General features: G+C 50.4%; 1 protein-coding gene and 1 long non-coding RNA gene across 5 annotated transcripts in view; one reads left to right on the top strand and one right to left on the bottom strand.

The window, feature by feature from the left end:
* Nucleotides 1-18,546, top strand: part of LOC133261851 (uncharacterized) — a 101,732-nt gene that overhangs the window by 36,561 nt on the left and 46,625 nt on the right. The window lies entirely within an intron of this gene.
* On the bottom strand, nt 892-6,774 carry THY1 (Thy-1 cell surface antigen). Its single transcript, XM_061440594.1, has 4 exons — nt 6,521-6,774; nt 3,728-3,788; nt 2,904-3,239; nt 892-2,155 (listed from the first exon to the last, which is right to left on the bottom strand). Exons 2-4 carry the CDS (start codon nt 3,762-3,764, stop codon nt 2,043-2,045), a joined length of 486 nt encoding a protein of 161 aa, XP_061296578.1. The 5' UTR covers nt 3,765-3,788; nt 6,521-6,774; the 3' UTR covers nt 892-2,042.

Raw genomic sequence — 18,546 nt, forward strand, 5'->3', positions numbered from 1 at the left:
AGGGACGAAACCACCACCAAGCAAAGCAAAAGGGACCTGTGCCCAGGCTGGGTGCCCTGTACTGAATGTCTGACAGCCCATGTGGGGGATGGGTGGGCCCCTGTTTTTGGCGACACAGTTTCTTTTCCTTGGGGGCTTCTCTTGCTCTCTTCCAGCCTGGCCACTAGGGGCTTGGGAGTCACTGGCATGAATTTAGATCCTAGGCCTTTAAGCAAAAGCTCAGAAAAATCATCCTACCCAGCACTAAATCTCAGATGAGTCAGATTCTGGGTAGTCACCACTCTCCTCCCCCAGATCCCCTGGCAAAGCCTGGAAGGATGTCTGGGAGCTGTGTCACTCTGCCAGCCACTGGGACCCAGAGCCACCCTGTGGTGCTGTTCTAGCCCTTAGTGCCAGGGGGCGCTGTTGGCATTCTGCTCAGTGATTTTAGGGGAGGGAGCCCGGGATGGGCCTGTGTTGTCTTCCCACCCCAGTGCTATGGTCAAGCTGGACTTAAGAGATGCTTGTCCTCACACCTTGATGGATGTGGGTAGCTCCCACGTAGCAGATATAACCTCATCTGAGAACAACCCCATCTGAGAAGGCAGACTCCGCACCTTGGTGCTTGTTAGCCTATCCTGGAACCAGCGGCATGTGCCTTGGCCCAAACCATGTTATGGGCAGGTGAGTCTGCAGAGAGGAAATAATATTCCTTTATTTGGGCAAACGTGTGGTGTTATAATGGTTGAGAAGCCAGGCGTGCAGTGGTCCACCCCTGGAGGCAGAGAGGAGAGGAAGGGCTGCTGAAGGCAGGAAGGGGGGCACAGGAGGCAGGGGGTTGGACCTCTTGGCTAAGGGAGTGGGAGGCAGGCCTGGAGAGAGGAGCAAAGCAGAGACCCACAGGAGGGCAGATTCCAGAGGCTTGGTTTTATTGTACAGTATTCTTTTTCCTCAACGAGATGCCATAAGCTGTGCTGGCACTACACACGGTCACGAGATATGGCAGAGCCGCCGGGTGGGGAGCTGGGTGCTGGGAAAAGCCATCGCTTGAGACAGGTCCCACTCGTGGGTCTCACCCCATGGCCTGCCTCAGGCCCCCCCGGAGGTCCCTGAGAAGGCAGGCCTAAGGGGCAGGGGGCTGTCAGAAGGCTCAGGCACTACTGGGGGAGAGGGGAAGAGCCTCCCGGAGAAACACTGGGGCCAAACTCCATGGGTCTCCATCAGGGCCTCCACCAGGCCTGACTTTACTGCCTCCAGGTCCGAGTTCTGGAAGCACATAGGACCTTGGGATAAGCCCGGGAGCAGGCTTGTCCTCCTCTGCCACCTTCCCAGTTGCTGGTCGGGCCAGTGAGAGACACTGGGCTCCCAGCTGTGGCTTCCTCTGTGGTGGGGGAGGGTGATGCACCCTCCACCCGCCTCCAACCCATCAGCAGTGCTTCCCGCACAATCGGCATCGTCACTGGCCCAGACCCCGGGGCCAGGGCCCCTCGGCAGGGTAAGAAGATGGCATTCTTCTGTGGCAGAAAGTGCTCGTGGTGACGCTCGGAATTCCCCCCACGTGATGGGCCAGGCTTGGCGGTGCCCCCACATCCGGGGCCTTCAGGCACCGCCTCGCCTGCTCAGACCAGACACACCCTCCCCCTCCACGTGCAGGGCTCTCCCAGGCCTCAGGTCCCCGCGGGCAAGGATGACGCCCTTCAGAGACTGATACCCCTCCATCCTTCCACCCCTCCCATCCCCTCACTCGCCATCAGGTCTCTAACCCTGGCTTTCCCGTTCACAAACTCCCCAAGAAAAGGAAGGATAAGCCCTAAATATAAACCAGACGGAAGCAGCTCTGGAATAAAGAGTACAAGTAGCCAGTGGCGGGCAGAGGGGGTGTGAGGTGGTATTGGCAGAGGTGAGGGAATGGCATGCAGCACTGGAATTCCTTAGGAGGGGAGGGTCCCCATTGCTCCCCAAGGTGTGTGAGGGGTTGTGGGGAAGGGGGTTAGCCGACTCGGAGAAGCAGGATCTCTGGACTGGGCCTTGTGGCTTCCTGTGTCCTCCGTGGGCCCAACCCGTCACAAGGAGATGAAGTCCATGGCCTGCAGCAGAGGCAGGGACAGCAGCAGCAGCAGCAGCCACGAGGTGTTCTGGATCAGCAGGCTTATGCCCCCACACCTGACCAGTTTATCTGTGGTGAGAGAATGGGGCAGACAGGAAGGGCGAGAATGGAGAGGGGCCAGGATCAGGGCAAGGTGCTTTCCCTTGGGGAGGCTGGTGCCATGATGTCTTGGCTGCAACCATGGCCAACCTGGTTGAACCAACCATCTTTCCCATTTGCAGGTTCCTGAGCCCTTGAAGGGCTTCCCTGGTGGCTCAGATGGTAAAGAATCTGCCTGCAATGCAGGAGACCCAGGTTGGATCCCTGGGTTGGGTAGATCCCCTGGAGAAGGGAATGGCAACCCACTCCAGTATTCTTGTCTGGAGAATTTCATGGACAGAGGAGCCCAGTGGGCTACAGTCCATGAGGTCACAAGAGTCGGACACGACTGAGTGACTAACACCTTCATCCTTTTTTCCTTTCCTGAGCCCTTGAACACGTATCATCACAAGAAAACTGTGGGTGAGGTAGCTAGAGCCATCCTGTTTTCCAGGTAGGGAGAAGGAGGTTAGGGGAGGCCGAGTGATTTGCCCACAGTCATAGGGGAAGCATCCATCACACTACTCCACCTGTCTGACTGTCCGCTTAGCCCTTCCCCCATGCAGGCTGGGGGTAGCAATTCCCTGGGCACAGGTGGCAGGAGGGGACAAGGGGAAGAGGTTACGGGGCCACTCTCCTCTGCGGCCCAGCCAAGAGGCTTGCCTGGTGTCCCAGCCGGCCCGCTCCTCCCCAGCTTGCCTCTGCCCACTTACTTGATCTTGCAGGGGGCTTGCCTCACCTCTCAACACAGAGACATCCTTATTGGAGACGGAGGGATTCGGGCCAGAGAGGCGGAGTTCACACGTGTAGATCCCCTCATCCTTGGTGGTGAAGTTGGACAGGTAGAGGACCTTGAGGTTGTACTTGCTGAAGAATTTGGTTCGGGAGCTGTATTCTGGCCTAGTGACCCCATTGGAGCCAGAGAGCACCCACTTCTTTGTGTCACGGGTCAGGCTGAACTCATACTGAATGGGCGTGGTGGTGGTATTCTCATGATGGCAGTCTAGACGAAGGCTCTGGTTCACCAGGCAGGCTGTCAGGCTGGTCACCTTCTGCCCACGGGCCACCTGTAAGACTGGCACCAGCAGTGCCCCCCTCCAAGTTGGGGAAGGGCCTATAGAGCAGGGGGCTTCCCACTCACATTCACAGCAGAGAAAGGCCTGACCAGGGAGGGCACAAGGGTCTGTTGTTGAGCACCTCTCCCTGCCCAAGCGGTCCCTGAGGGCCAGTGTACCTTCCCTTCTGCAGACTCCAGCCCATCTCCCTCTGTTCTAGTCCTGGGGTCCCGCCAGTGTGTTCCAGGGGCAGGAGATCTTGATGCTACATCTTGGTCTGCATTTGCAGATCCCAACTCAGTATGGGGCAGGCTTAGTGAACTGTGTTTCCAGAAATGGTCCCAGGTAGTCAGAAAACTAACTAGGTTGCTCAGCTGTCTTAGGGATAAAAGAAGCCCTCTCTCCCTTAGTCAACTCCGCTTTCTGATTTCTTGAGGAAGAAGCTAGCTTTTCTGAAAAGAAAGCAGCCAGGGAGCTTGGAATCCCAGCCCTACCCCTTGCCCGATACCTGTTAGCAGGAGGGCGATGCCGATGGTAGGGTTCATGGTGCCGAGAGCTCAGTCCTGGATCTGGGGTGGAACAAGATGGGAATCAGCCAGGAGGTAGGGCAGGTGTCCCCAGACTTACTGCCAGGGCTGGGGGCCCTCGGGAGACATCCCATAATGGCCATCCCAGCCCCTCTCTATAGCCCTCTCCCCTCCCCACCTCTCAGTGAATGTGACACTGCCACTCAGCTCTTCCCTGTCAGGGAACACACCCTTCTGTGGTGTGTGTGTATGTGAACATTTACTAGCTGGGTGGCTTTGAATAAGTGGCTTTAACTTGATCATTTCCAAGGCAGGGACCTCCTACTTTTTTTATTGTAAAATTTGCAGAAACACAATTTATCTTAACCATACATATTAAAAGAAAAAAATGGCTGCATCAGGCAGCATGAAGTCTTAACCGCTGGACCACCAGGGAAGTCCCTGTTAATCATTTTTAAGTGTACAATTCAGACGTGTTAAGTTCATCTACCCTGTAGTGCAGCCAATCTCCAGAACCCTTTGTTGAGGAAATTAAAATGGAGGAAGTCTTGTTCAGGCTTCAGAAGCAGGAGAGCAGGCCTCTGACCTGCCTGGACACTGCCCAGATTCTGTGCCTGCCTGCAAGCACAGCTAGTCAGGTGGTGCGTTAGTCAAGAAAAAAGAAAAAAGAGCGGGTCTTGGAATTCTTGAACCCCTGAAGGTCTGGCCAATCCCCCAGGGTCTAATGAAATCCTATGACTCATAAGGTGAAACAAACAGCATTGTAAAAGGGTTAAGTAAGTCAAACCAGAAGAGCATTTCTGCATGCAAACAAATGATGCTATCACTGTAAGGCCTGGGATTATAAGCAGGAACCCCCCAAACTGCAATTTGAAGTCTCACCCGCTAAGTGGACGCACAGCCTGGGACATTTTTCCAACTGGGACTCCAGACTGCTGTTATTTGGGACTTCCCAGTGCTGTTTAAGTCTGGATGTTGGTCGGCCCAATTTGGTGATGTATGTGCTGTTACTTTACTTTTTCTATTTCTCTTTTAGTGATTATATATAAATAAGCCTCTATTAAATATTGAAATTGTTTATTTGTGTATTTATTTGTGGTTTCTTTTGTTAAGGATCCTTCCAACCTGAAATGAAAATTCAGCAAAACACCTTTTCATCTTGCAAAAACCAGAACTCTCTACCCATGAAACAAAACCTTCTCATTCAGGGCCTTCCTATTTCTTGTTCTGAAGAAACTCCCCAGTGCCCAAACAGTTCCTGGCATATAACAGATGCCTGAAAGATACTGAATGAACGTGGCTTTAGATACCCACCAGGTTGTGATGGGCTTAGTGAAAATGACAAACATCTAGCACTGTTCAAGAGTGAGTGATCCACAAGCGTTCATCTCTGACCGACTGGGGATGATGGTTGGGTGGTCGGTCGTGTGTGTCTGGGGCCCCACTTGGCACACAGCTAAACGTGTCTCAGGCTGTGTGTGAGGAAGGTGACAGTGGTCTCCTATTGCATGTGTTCTCTGCATCGGAACCAAGACGTTTTCTATTGTTCAGCTCTCTGGGCAGGATTCCTGGACCTGCAATTTTCCAGTCCGGCTTCTGGTAGCCTCTCTGACTTGGCTCTCTGCCCCATCTTTTTTTGCAGTCTGGGCTCAATCAGCATCCTGGCCAGGCAACAGAGCGGGTAGCCTAGCCTGTCCGCAGCAGCGCTCGCCTGGGAGAGGCCACAGGAGGGCCGTGCCCCGGTGCTAGCGCTCCCGTGCGCAGGGCGCGCAGCTAGCCGTGTTCAGGTCCCCGGCGCCCTGCCCAGTGTGGGGAGGGAGGGGCGAGGCTGGGGTCCCTGGGCGCCTGCGCTGCAGTCAGTTCCCTTTCAGACCCCCGCCGAAAGGGACCCGGAGGTGCTGTTGGGGAAGAAAGGGGCGGGGGCAACATCTGGTTTTGATTAGCAGACACCGAGTTACAGAGGCGGGTGGCGAGCTTGGGATCTAGAGAGGAAGGGGGGAGGCGGCTAGAACTAGAAAGGAAGCAATCGGGCTGGAGCTGGAAGGGGATGCAGAGCGGAAGGGTGGGGTGGGCGCTATAGGGGAGGCACCGTCTGTTAGCGTTTCCCTGGCCTTGTGTCCCCGCAGCTCAGAACCCGGAGAAGCTTTGCGCTGCCTCCCACTCTAGCCCTCATTCGACTAACCCCACCCTTATTTCGTTTCCCTATTACAAGCCTTTCCTTTCCCAATTGAGGTCCCCCTTCCCCCTCGCTTATCCTTTTCCGGTTGTCGCCTCCCCTGTCTGCCGGCCTTTCTCCCAGTCCGCCCCCCCCCCCCCCGCACACCCCCCCACCCGTGTCGGCCCCGCGGCACTGCGGTTTCGCGTTCCTTGGATGCCCGGCACCAAGCCCGCCGCGAGGTCGCAGGGCAGAGACTGCCTTCAGCTTTTGGTCCTCCGTTCCCTTAGTCTCAAGCATCACCACCCCCCGCCCCCCGCCTTTACGATCTGGGTTTGGGTACTTCTGGGTGGAGAGCAGAACCCAAGCCTGTCCTTGCCGCCCTCCTCCCGGTTCTCCTCCAGCACTCCAGTCCCAGGTAAACGTCTCCCAGCGGGCGAAAGGTGCGCCGCGGCTCCCGCCCCTGCCTTGCAAGCAGGCCCCTCTCCAAGCACTGCGCAGCTCCTCCCCAGGGCGCCCTCGGTCCGTTTTCCGAAGCCTCGGGTCGGGAGGGCTTGCTTGAGCGCCAGAGACCTATCTATCCCTGCGCCCCGGGTCCCGCCCTGGCTCCAGCTCCCACCTGGCCTCCGGTCCTCCGCCGCTGCAGCAGCCCGCAGACGCGCCGCCGCCTCCAGTTGCTGCACCGTGCCCCGCGCCCGCAGTTTTCACCAGGGGTGGGAGAGGGGGAGCGGGGAGGGCCCGGGGGCTCGTCCAATCAGAGGCTGAGCGGCAGCGAAAAAGGGTGGTGGAGGGAGGAGGAGGCGGCCCGAGACAGACGTGAAAGAGGGGACTTCTGCAGCAAAAGGGGGCCGCCATCCTGTGGTCGGCTGGCCTGGTCTGGGAGGGCGGGGTTCTGGACCCTGGAGATCGGGCTGGGTTCGCTCAGGGAACGCCAGCCGCCTCCCAGAGCCCCGCCAAGACCGCTCCCCTTTTAAGGCTTTAACCCTTTCTTTTGACCTAGGTTTCGGAAGCCTGCGCGAAAACCGAGGGGGTAAGGAATGGTGGATGGAAGCCAGCTGCTGGGCCCCCTTAGGCAGCGCCCCCGCCTCCTCGTTTCCGTTTCAGCTAGAACTCATCTCCGCGGGAGCAGCCAGTGAGAGGTTTTTGGTGTTGGAATATTCCAGGTTTTCTCCAAAGGAAGATAGTGGGGTGTTTTTCCACATGGCAACAGCCCTTAAGGGAAGCACTTGGTCTTTCCTGGTCCCCAGCCGTGCCCCAACTCTTCACCCAGCCTAGAACACCCATCTCTTAAGAGGCTTTCTGCTCTGTAGCACTGTGTCCCTCAACTCCGGGGCTGGCACTTCTTGGTGCAGACAGCTAGAAGTTTCTTCTCGATTTCATGTTCTCCTCTTACCCCTCACACCCACCCAAGTCCCTAAGCGCTGTGTGCTTGGTCTTCAGACAAGAGAAGGTGTGCTGCCCTTTACAAAACACTCTGCTTGGCCTGTTCCATCCATGGCCACAATCTGCTGGGATCATCTCATCCCACATCCATTTCATGGCTAAGAGGTGGAGAGATGGCCAGTTGACATGGGCTGTGGAGCCCCAAGTCTTTGGTGCTGTATATTCCACTGCTGCATCTCAGCCCAGAGGAAGGGGAAATTCTGCAACTGTGGGAAGGGAGAGGAGACAGGACCAGTAGAAAGAATAGCAGATACCACGCTTTTAATCATCTGGGGCATCTGTCCTTGCTCCATTAATTTGAAGTCACCAGAAGCCCTTGGACCTTTTTTTTTTTTAATAGCCAGTGCTGATGACTTGTGTCTCCAATTTTTTTTTTTTTTGGAACAAAGGTTTATTTGATTAATTTGCCTCCTTGTGGCCTCTTTGTGAATTCTGGTTGGGACATCCTGTGGGCTGACCCTGCCGCCCCCCCGCCCCCCCCCCCCACCATTCTAATTATTCACAGAGATCAGTGTTGGCACCTTCTCTGCAGTTTCCATTACTGTAATGGTACTGTTGGAAGCCATCCCTGGGCTAGCAAGTGGGAGATTCACTTCCTTCTCCCTCCCTTGGAGGTTAGGTGGCCTCCCAGCACTTAGAGTGATGGAACTTTCTAACTGGAACAAGCCTCACAGATGGTCCAATCCACGGAGCCTTGGCTCTGGTAAATAGCAGGAGCTCCTGGAGCACTTTATGAGAAATGTAGCTGCTCCTGCCCACCCGGGATTTCCCTAGCCTAGTAGTAGGGCTGCCCGAGTCTACATTTCACAGGCTCCCAGGACCTGGGAACTGCAGACCATCCCTTTTCATAGATGAGATGAGCTGGCTTCTCATTGTCTGGAGGGTAATTTTTAAAAAAGTATTTATGGATTTAATGTTGGCTGCTCTTCGTTGCTGCGCACAGGCTTTCTCTGGTTGTGGTGTGTGGGCTTCTCATTGCGATGGTCTCCCTTGTTGTGGAGCACCGGCTCTAGAGACGGAGGGCTTCAGTAGTTCCAGCACGTGAGCTCAGTAGTTGCAGCTTGAGGGCTTCAGAGTGCAGGCTCAGTAGTTGTGGTGCGCAGGCTTAGTTGCTCCGTGGCATGTGGAACCTGGAGTCTTCCGGGACCAGGGGTTGAGCCAGTGTCCTCTGCATTGCAAGGCAGATTCTTAACCGTTGGAGCACCAGGAGAGCCCTGGAGGGTAATTTTTAAGTCCCTGGATGTCCTGCCCCTGGCGGCGGACCTCCACCACCACCTCATCTTTCCCATTCTTCCTGCTGCTTTCTGGACATGCTAGCCTCCTCCTTGGCATTCCACTCTGTCTTCTTTCCTGCTCACCAGCTTTCTGGTTCTCAATCCAAGGATCTTTCCTATCAAAACACAGTTGCTTTAGTTGCTTTTGCTTCAGCCTAACCCGGCTTCTACCCCCATGGGGTTGGAGATGGTTCTTTTTCCCTTTGGGCAACACATGAGGATACCCACAGGCCCCTTAACAACAGACCCTGGATGCTCTGTTTCCCACTCTATGGCCCAGTCGCTGAGTGTTGCTGGATGGAAGGCCTGGCTGTGCTATTTTGATAAGGTTTCAAGGACCTGGCCTATTTTCTGGGTCCCCAAGCACTTTACTTCAGGAAGGGGAGGGGAGTGTGGCAACAGTGTGTCTGCTAAACCAAGGTGTCTGACTGGATGGAGTGAATGGCTCAGATGATCCATTTAGGGGCTGGGATGGAACACAGGGTCCTGATGGGGAGGAGATTTAAAAACTCCCATTTTCTAATGGCACAGGATAGGAGTGCTGAAAGCAGGAAGGAAGGGTTTATCCCCTCGGCAAGATTTCCCGACTTACTGTGGCTGCCCTGCGGGTCCCTTAGGTCTTTCTTCTCCCATCACCTCTGGGTGCCCCATCTGGAGATACATGGAGTAATGCTTCTCTCAAAATGCACCTTCCTTTAGGCTAACAAAGGGTCTACCAGCCATTCTCTCTATTTCCTGATTTCATCCGATTGTCTTTATAAAATCACAAAGGTGGCAGAAGCCATCTCGTCATTTTGTAGCTGGAAAATGAGGCCCCAAAAGGATAATGATCTGTCAAAGGTCAGACAAATATTTTGAAACACAGCCAAGACAAGCTAGACTGCAGATCTTCTGACTCCAGGTACAGTGTGCTCCACTCCTTCCAGGGCGGGTCTTCAGCCTTCTGCTGGACTGACTTCACTGGTCCCAGATGACATGGAAAGAACAAGGAGGTTGTGGAGTACTCTGAACATACCTGTCAGGCTGCTACATTGTTTTGATCGCCTCCCCTTCACTCTGTTGATAAGGCAGAATTCCCAGATTCCTATCCTAGGGTTTCGGAGATGGTCAAACACGTGAAACCTGTTGACTTAACAAAATAGTCACAAGCTAAAAGTTAAGAGTTCCGTTTTATTTGGTGAGAATTTTTAGGACTTCAAGCACGGGAGACAGCATCACAAGTGACCCTGAGAGAACTGCTCAGAAGAGGCGAGGGGAGGAGCCAGGTTATAGAGAAGCTTGGCAGGCAGTCTGAACCTCAAAAGATTATTGTTAATTAAAGAAAATCAGAATTCCCAAGTTAAGGAATTTAGCACTTTTCTGTGTATGGGAAGGCGCAAGAGTCTGGGCTTACTCACTGAAATTATTGCTTTCAGGTGCATCCCAGCTATCTGGGGCCAGTATCCTGTGTTTTCACGTCCTGAGCATCCTTTCCCAGGGCCCACCATAGGGGGTGGCTGTAGTCTGACGGCAGCTAGATGGCAGGTATTCTTTTCCTTCCTGAGTGCCCTTAGGGCTCACTAGCTCACCTTGGAGGGCTGTGATGGCTGATGACTGAGGGGCTTCCCAGGTAAAGAAGTGGTAGTGGTAATGAAGCCATCTGCCAATGCAGGAGCTACAGGAGCTGCAGGAGACGCAGGCTCAGTCCCTGGTTGGGAAGATCCCCTGGAGGAGGAAATGGCAACCCACTCCAGTATTCTTGACTGGATAATCCCATGAACCGAGAAGCCTGGTGGGCTATAGTTCATGGGGTGGTAGAGAGTCAGACATGACTGAGCATGCATGAATTTGATATCCTTGTTTACTGATATGGCAAAAATAGTCCATGTCTGACCCTGACACTGTACGGATGTGACTGACTAATAAACAGCAGTTTATTAGTCACCTGTACTGACAGCCCAGAGAAAGACACCACATGCCAGGCCCTGCCACTCAGGAGCTGCACTCGAATAGTAAACAAACAGGAGCTCTGGGAGGCTTTGTGGTATCCAAAGGGTGGAATGCTCATTTCCCACAGGAGGATATGATTGGCTGGTTTGAATAATTCTGTGGACTGGCAGGGAACTGAAGGCTGGTTCTCAGGGATAAGAAGGAAAAAAGATGGTTAATTGACTAGAGGAACTTATCAACAGAAGCTAATAACTGGGAAATAGAATTCGTGGTTAGATCACTTGAGCCCCCCACAATTTGATCAGATATCAAGACAACACATACTGTTGAGTCCTAATTTTGGTCTAATTGAGGCTACACACTGGCCCTTCCTTGGGATGGTCTGTACTCTTGTTCTAAGCTTATACCTTTCTACTTTTTTGAACCAGTGGTGGCAGATGGTGTGTTTTTAATGTCCCTTCTAGGCACAAAAATAAAAGTGGTAATTTTCTGTTGCTCCTCAAACTTCTTTGGAAATATGACTAGTCTATGAAATTAAAAAGTCTTGGAACTGCTTGACACTCTTCTGCCTCTCCTAATCTCTAGTTGAGGTCCACTCCCAGAGTGAGGTTACGCCCTGAAAAACTGACTGCCATGTTTGGTTGGAGAGCATGACAAAAAAGGGAAGTTTCTCTTAGAATGCAGGGCAGAGGTCCAAGCACCGATGAAGATCACATTTTCAACATTTAAGACCCTTTATTCATGAATGTTTGATCAAATAATTAATAGTAATGTGTATCTTTTTGCCAATTTTTCTAAATGTCCTTTGGACATCTAATAACAATGTATAAGATACAAAATTTTAAATATATTTGTGTAGGATATAAAGTAATATAAATTAATATAAATGTAAATCTATTATATTTAAATTATTAATGACATCATTCAAGATGCTCCTATTCTTATTTTTTCTGCACTTGATAAAATATTCTCAGAGAAATGTTAATATGTTTCACTATGATTATATATTTTTTCTTTTCCCTTATATTTCTTCTGATTTTTACTGTATGTATCTTTGTTTCTTTATTGTTAGGTATCCAGTAGTTTATGATATCTATCTTCTTTGTGAATTGTACCCTTTATTATCAAAAATACTCATATTTATTTCATTAAAAAAAAACAAAAAAACATATTCAAATGTTAATAGCAATATTCATAGTTTCCAAAAAGTGGAAACAACAGAAAAGTCCATGAACTGATGAATGAATAAACAAAATGTGTGAAATTAATCAAATAATTAAAAGACATTATTGCTCTAGGCACAATGTTTAAGGCACAGGGCTAGACCCTGGGAATACAAAGATCAATAGAGCACAGTCTCTGCCTTGGAAGGGTTGTCCAAGTGGGGATATGTAAATGGTAAATAGATAATTAGAAAGCAATAGGGGAAAAGCATGGTAGATTCTTACATTACTGACCTTCAGTGAATCATCCATCCTGATTTCCTTGCCTCCTTGTGATCCCCTTCTTCATTGACTCTGGACTTGGCATGTGTCTTGCTTCGGCCAATGGGCTATCAGCAACTGTGATGCAAGCAGAAGCTTCACAAGTGTTTGTATGTTGGGACTTGCCTTCTTGGAATTCAGTTGCCACAAGAGAAAGTTTGAGCAAGCACATGGAGAACCAAGGTGCCTCAGTTTATATCAAAAACCATTTGGGATAAGCTAGCCCCAAGTTGACCTGCCACATGCTCACAAACACATGTGTAACCCTAACTGATGCCACCAAGAACGTCAGTAGTAGTAGAGGACAGACTGTGGTACATTTGCTCAGTTGATGGCTCCTCAGGGAGTCATACCTCTTCCATATTGATTCTGAGCTCAGCCACATGACAGGTTTTGGCCAATGGGATCTGAACAGATGTGATTCAGGCAGAGACTTCATGAGGGCTTGCCTCTTGGAATTTAGCTGCCATGTGAAGAAGCCCAGGCTAGCCACATGGAGAGACCTGAACTCAAATGCTCTAGCTAACAGCCCCCGTGAATTGCTAGGCACTGAGTGAGTCATTCTAGGATCATCCAACTCCTAGGCCACCTGTAAACTGACTGCAAATGCAAGTCTGTATGGAGCACAGATGAGCTGTCCCTGCTGACCCCTGACCAAACTGCTGATACCCAGAATTGTTATTGCCTTTAGTTACTACTCTGAGTGGTTTGTTACACAGCCACATATAACAAATACACCAGGTGAAGAGAAGAAAGGGCATTTAAGATCGAGGAGAGGGGATAAACAAAGGCATAGACTCAAAGCAAAGTGGATGTGGGAAGATACAGATAGTGTGGGGTTGCCTGTACCAGGCAACTGGAGGAAAGGTGGCAGTCAACATGGATTGCTCTAAAAATGGCTAAACTAAAAAAATTAGTCACAACCTGAAAGTTGAGAGTTGTGTTTAAGCTGTGGGAAGTTTTAGGACTTCAAGCCCGGAGGCAGCATTTCAGGTAGCCCTGAAAAACTGCTTCAGGGAGGTGGGGAAGGAGTCAGGTTTTAAAGACGTTTACAGCAAAGGGGGCAGATAGTATGAACACCAGAGATTACTGTTAATTAAGGAAAACCAGATATCTCCAGAAATTAGCGCTCTTCTCTCCAGTAGTCATGTATGGATGTGAGAGTTGGACCATAAAGAAGGTTGAGCACCGAAGAATTGATGCTTTTGACTTGTGGTGCTGGAGAAGACTCTCGAGAGTCCCTTGGACAGCAAGGAGATCAAACCAGTCAATCCTAAAAGCAATCAACCCTGAGTATTCATTGGAAGGACTGATACTGAAGCTCTAATATTTTAGCCACTTGATGTGAAGAGCCGACTCATTGGAAAAGACCCTGATGCTGGAAAAGATTGAGGGGAGGAGGAGAAGGAAGTGACAGAGGGTGAGATGGTCGGATGGTATCACTGACTCAATGGACATGAGTTTGAGCAAACTCTGGGAGATAGTGAAGGACAGGGAAGCCTGGCGTGCTGCAGTCCATGGGGTCACAAAGAGTCAGACATGACTTAGCAACTGAACAACAAGGAAAATCAGTTATCTCTAGGAATTTAGCGCTCTTCTATGTATGGGAAGATGCAAGCGCCTGAGCTGACTAAACTCATCTGTTTCATATGCATCTCAGCTATCTGGGGCTAGCATCCTGCATTTTCATATCCACCCTCGCCCCTCCCATTTGTAGGGAATGGTGGCAGCTATATCGCAGGCATTGTTCTCTGGGGGGCACTCCCGGTTCAGAAATTCACATTTGGAGGGCCGGAATCTCGGATGGCTCTGACATTCTTGTTTATAGATATGGCAGGAGATATTCCATTTCACAAAAAGGTGGTATGGGTGTTTAGAGAAGTAGAAGGGATCTTACTGCTGGTGTGGGTGACACAGGAAATGGTATGTAAAAAATTAGGAAAGAATTTCACTGTCTGGGTTGCTTTGGCCAGGTTCAGGTCTTGCATGAAACATAAAAAGGCAGTGAAATGGCTATGCTTGTGCATATCCAACAGCAAGCCTGGGGAAAACCAGCCACTACTGTGGGGCCTGAGCTCTTTAGAGCCCTGAAATGGCACCAGATGGTTTTAGTGTGATAGACACTTCCTTGAGGGCCCGTCTGTGTCTTATTCACTGCTATATCTCGAGGGCCCCCAGGTCCTAGCACAAAATAGATCTCAGTAAATATTTTTGAGTGAATATGAAAAGAAATAAGAGGGACTTCCCTGGTGGTCCAGTGTTTAAGAACCAGCCCGCCAGCTCAGGGTACATGAGTTCGATCCCTGATCTGGGAAGATCCCACATGCCACGGGGCAACTAAGCCTACCAGTCACAGCTACTGAAGCCTGCGTGCCTAGAACCCATGCTGTGAAACAAGAGAAACCACCGCAATGAGAAGCCTGGTCACTGCAACCAGAGAATAGCCCCAGCTCTTCACAACCACAGAAAAGCCCACGTGTAGCAACAAAGACCCAGCACGGCCAGCCAAAAAATAAAATGAATACAGTTAAAAGAGAAATAAAAGCAATCAAGTATTGTTGGTGCTGTTTATCGGGCAAAAAAGGAGGAAAGTCCCAGGAGGGTTTGGGAGAAAGTAGTGGTTGTTTCTCTGGAAAGAAGAAGAAGGGCATTTCTGACAGAAATAAAGGCATGGAGGCCTTAACAGTGTCTGGGAAACTAAACTTTCTGAAGTTCCGTGTAGTTCGAGCATGGAGTGGGCGGAGTGATGGTGCCTGAGGTGTGGTGGGGGAGAGAGAAGAAGCCAGATGACAGGAGACTGGATTTATAAGGCTAAAGGTTTTAGGCTTTATCCTGTTAGCAGTGGGGAGCCATGGCAGGCTCTGAGGCCAGGGAGAAGTTTGATGAGACTTGCATTCAGGAGAGAGGAGTGGGAACTGAAGTGATGGTGTGGGATTGGAAGGATGCACAAGAATGGATGCAGCTCAAATGGGAGCATAGGAGTTGGGTTGAGGGGGACGAGGGCCTGAAATGGGGCAGGAGCTGTGGGGATAGATGGGCAACGTGGGACGGATGAAGGAGACGCACATGGGAGAAGTCACAGGACCTGGGCACTTCGTAGGTGTGTTTGAGGTCTGACAAGAACTACCAGTGGTGTGGTTGCTCTGAAAGAAGAGATCAAGCAACTCTGGGGCAAAAGGTCCTTTAAAAAATTATTTATTTTTAATTGGAGGACAATTGCTTCACAGTGCTGTGTTGGTTTGTGCCATACATCAACATGAATCAGCCATAAGGTGTGCATATGTCCCCTCCTTCTTAAACCTCTCTCCCACCTCCCACCCCTCTAGGTTTTTACAGAGTACCAGGTTGGGCTGCCTGCATCAGACAGCATATTCCCACTGGCTATTCATTTGACATAGTCTGAGTGAACTCTGGGAGTTGGTGATGGACAGGGAGGCCTGGCGTGCTGCAATTCATGGGGTCGCAGAGAGTCAGACACGACTGAGTGACTGAACTGAACTGAATGTGTATGTTTCACTGTTACTCTGTCAATTCATCCTTCCTTCTCCTTCCCCAGTTGTGTGCACAAGTCAATTCTCCCTGTCTGGGTCTCTGTTGCTGCCCTGCAAATAGTTTCATCAGTACCATTTTTTTTAGCTTCCATATGTATGTGTTAATATGTGATATTTGTTTTTCTCTTTTGAGGCAAAAGATCTTGAGTTCAGTGTCAGCCCTGTTGGGTCTGAAATCCTGTGGATAAGCAGCGGAGAGGTCCAGGCTAGGGCTGAGGAGCATGGTCTGAGTAGAGGGCAGATATTTGGTAGGTGTTGGAAAATAGGGTGTGATGAGCACCCAGGGGGCATTGCAGGCCTAGCAGAATACAGAACTCAGGACAGGACCTGAAGGAGCACTGGTGTTTAAGCCACAGAGCAATGTGAGAAGGAGTGTCAGAAGAATGGGAGAGCCAGGAGAGAGCCACACCCCAGAAATGGGCAAGAGGTCAGTGGTGCAAGTAAAGACTGAAAGGTATTCAAGAGATTTAGCAACAGGAAGGTCACTTGGGGAGAACAGTTCTAAAAGCGGGTGGAAGCTGAGGTCTGAGGTCGTTGTTTAAAAATATAGGTTTTATTGTTAGGCGTGGAAGGCCAGCCATGAGGGGCTGACTACCACTGAAAAGGCAGTTGGCCATAGTCATAGATTGCGAGAGGACTGCACACCACTCACAGAGGCAGGGGTGGTGGGGAGCCCACTGGGAAATACTGGCACTAGTCAGGAAGCAGAGGAAAAGGGGAAACTGTGGGCAAGAGTTTTTCTTGCGGTTTCTGTGGGAAGGACTAGATGAGGCAAGATTAACAGGTTTAGGGTTGGCTAGTTTGAATCATCTCAGTGGGCACTCTGGGGCACGAGGGTGTTTCCAGTTGGCTCGCACCTGGCTGTGAGATGATGAAGCCAGATGGCTATCGATCTGGAGTGTGAGAGACTGATGTAGGAGATGGTTGAGGGTGTGGGCACCCTCAAATCTGATTGGTTAATTGAATTAGCTTGGTTGATTAGATTGGTTGATTGAAGTGGTTGTTTTATATTTGAAAGGTGCACTGGTGCATGAATGGTTTACTACCTCCAGGAATTGGCGGACCATGGGAGGAGCAGTCACCCCAGATATCTAAGCATCAGAATACAGAAAGTAAAATGCATGGTTAATATAGTGATGGGTTGGGCAGTGAGTCAGAAAGACTGAGGATGTAAACCTTGTATGTGAGGGGCTACCGGGGCTCCCTCTTCTCTCAACGGTGGTTGGAAGTGGTGAGGTGGGTTGCTGGTTTCCAAAGCAGAGGGCTGTAGTCCCCCAGGAAGGTCAGGACCTGCCCACTTGTGGGATCCTGCTCATGCCCATCTCCTGGGCAGCAGCGCCTGGCAGAGATGTTTGAGAGCATGGGATATGGGATTACCTGGACCTTCAGGCTCAGTCTCGGGGGTTTTGTCTTGGCTGACCTCAGTTTGCTCAAAGTTGGAGCAGGCCCAGAAAGGGCTGTCTGAGAGGTGAGAATAGCCCCTGCTGAGTCCTGACTCAGTCTCTCCAGTAAAGGGAAATCGAATTAGCAGTTTTTTGGCAGGTACTGCTGTGCCTAGGGATAAACAAGACTCATCCTTGTGGAATGTGAGCAGAGTTAGCATTTTTTTTTTTATTGGCTTTTGGGGAAAACAAACAAAAAAAAATACAGTCATAGGTCCCATAGCTCTCTGAGGTCGCCTCCATCTTAACTTTCTGCAGCCAGGACACATCTTGGGCAAAACTGCCTCGTAAGCAAACTGTTGTCTCCTGCTTTGCAAGCTCACTCCTTCTGAAGAAGCTGACAATTATCCAACATCCCATTGCCAGCTGGCTTCAGCCAATAGAATTGCGGCATACAAATAGAGCATCTGCAGCTACTCTGGGTCAGGCTATACTGCAAAGTAGGAGGAATTTCCTCTAAGAGGGGGAAATTCAGCTCTTAGATAGGGGAAAATGAAAAAAAAAATCAAATATATATATTTTTTATGTTGGAGGCATTTCTGCTGCTCCTTGGCAGGAAGGAAAGAAGGAGAATGTTAACGGGTATTCTTTCTTCCAAAGTGCACTGCGTATAGGAAGGTATGTATTAATGTTTCAGCTTCTCTGATGAGAGTATGAGGTGCAGTCCTGGAGTCCATGAAATGGTGAGAGTGTGTATGTGTGTGTGTGGGGGGTGATGGGGAAGCAGTGGTGGTAGCTGGAGCTCTGTTCACCTAGGCATGCCCTGAGCCTCTCTCTTCAGCTTGCCCAGGAAGATCTCTGTCCATGCACCCTTCCAGGAGCTATTGGAGGAAGAGATAGACCTGAGTGGAGTAACTCTGGGTACAAAATCCTTCTTAGCCCAGATCCTGGGAGTTATTCTCTCTTGTTTTCACCCCCATAACCAGACTTTGAATTATACCTGTAAAATGCTTCTTGGAGCCAACTCTTCCTTCCCATCCTCATGGACACAGCTCTAGTCTTGGGACACATCTTCTCTCGCTTGGATTATTCCAGTAGCCAGTTAATGGGTCTCTTGCTTCCAGTTGTTGCTCCGTACTGCTACCCGAGTGATTTCCCCCCACCCCCAAACCACGTTTAAAAAAATGTACATACTTAAAATGTTTGTAATGCACGGTGTTGTTGTTTAGTTGCTAAGTTGTGTCTGACTCTTTTGTGACTCCATGAACTGTAGCCCTCCAGGCTTCTCTGTCCATGGGATTTCCCAGGCAAGATCACTGGCATGGGTTGCTATTTTCTTCTCCAGGGGATCTTCCTGACCCAGAGATCGAACCACATCTCCTGCATTTTAGGTGGATGCTTTATCACTGAGACACCAGGGAAGCCCTATTGTAATGCATGTATATTGTTCTAAATTCAGTTATATGGAAGAACATGGAGTAGAAAGTAAATCTTTATCAACTTCTGTCCCCTAGTCATTGCTACCAGTTGTTAGCAATAGTGTGAGGTATGTGTGCTAAGTCGCTTTAGTTGTGTCTGACTC

This window comes from Bos javanicus, chromosome 15 (assembly GCF_032452875.1).
Source record: "Bos javanicus breed banteng chromosome 15, ARS-OSU_banteng_1.0, whole genome shotgun sequence".
Lineage (NCBI taxonomy): Eukaryota > Metazoa > Chordata > Mammalia > Artiodactyla > Bovidae > Bos > Bos javanicus.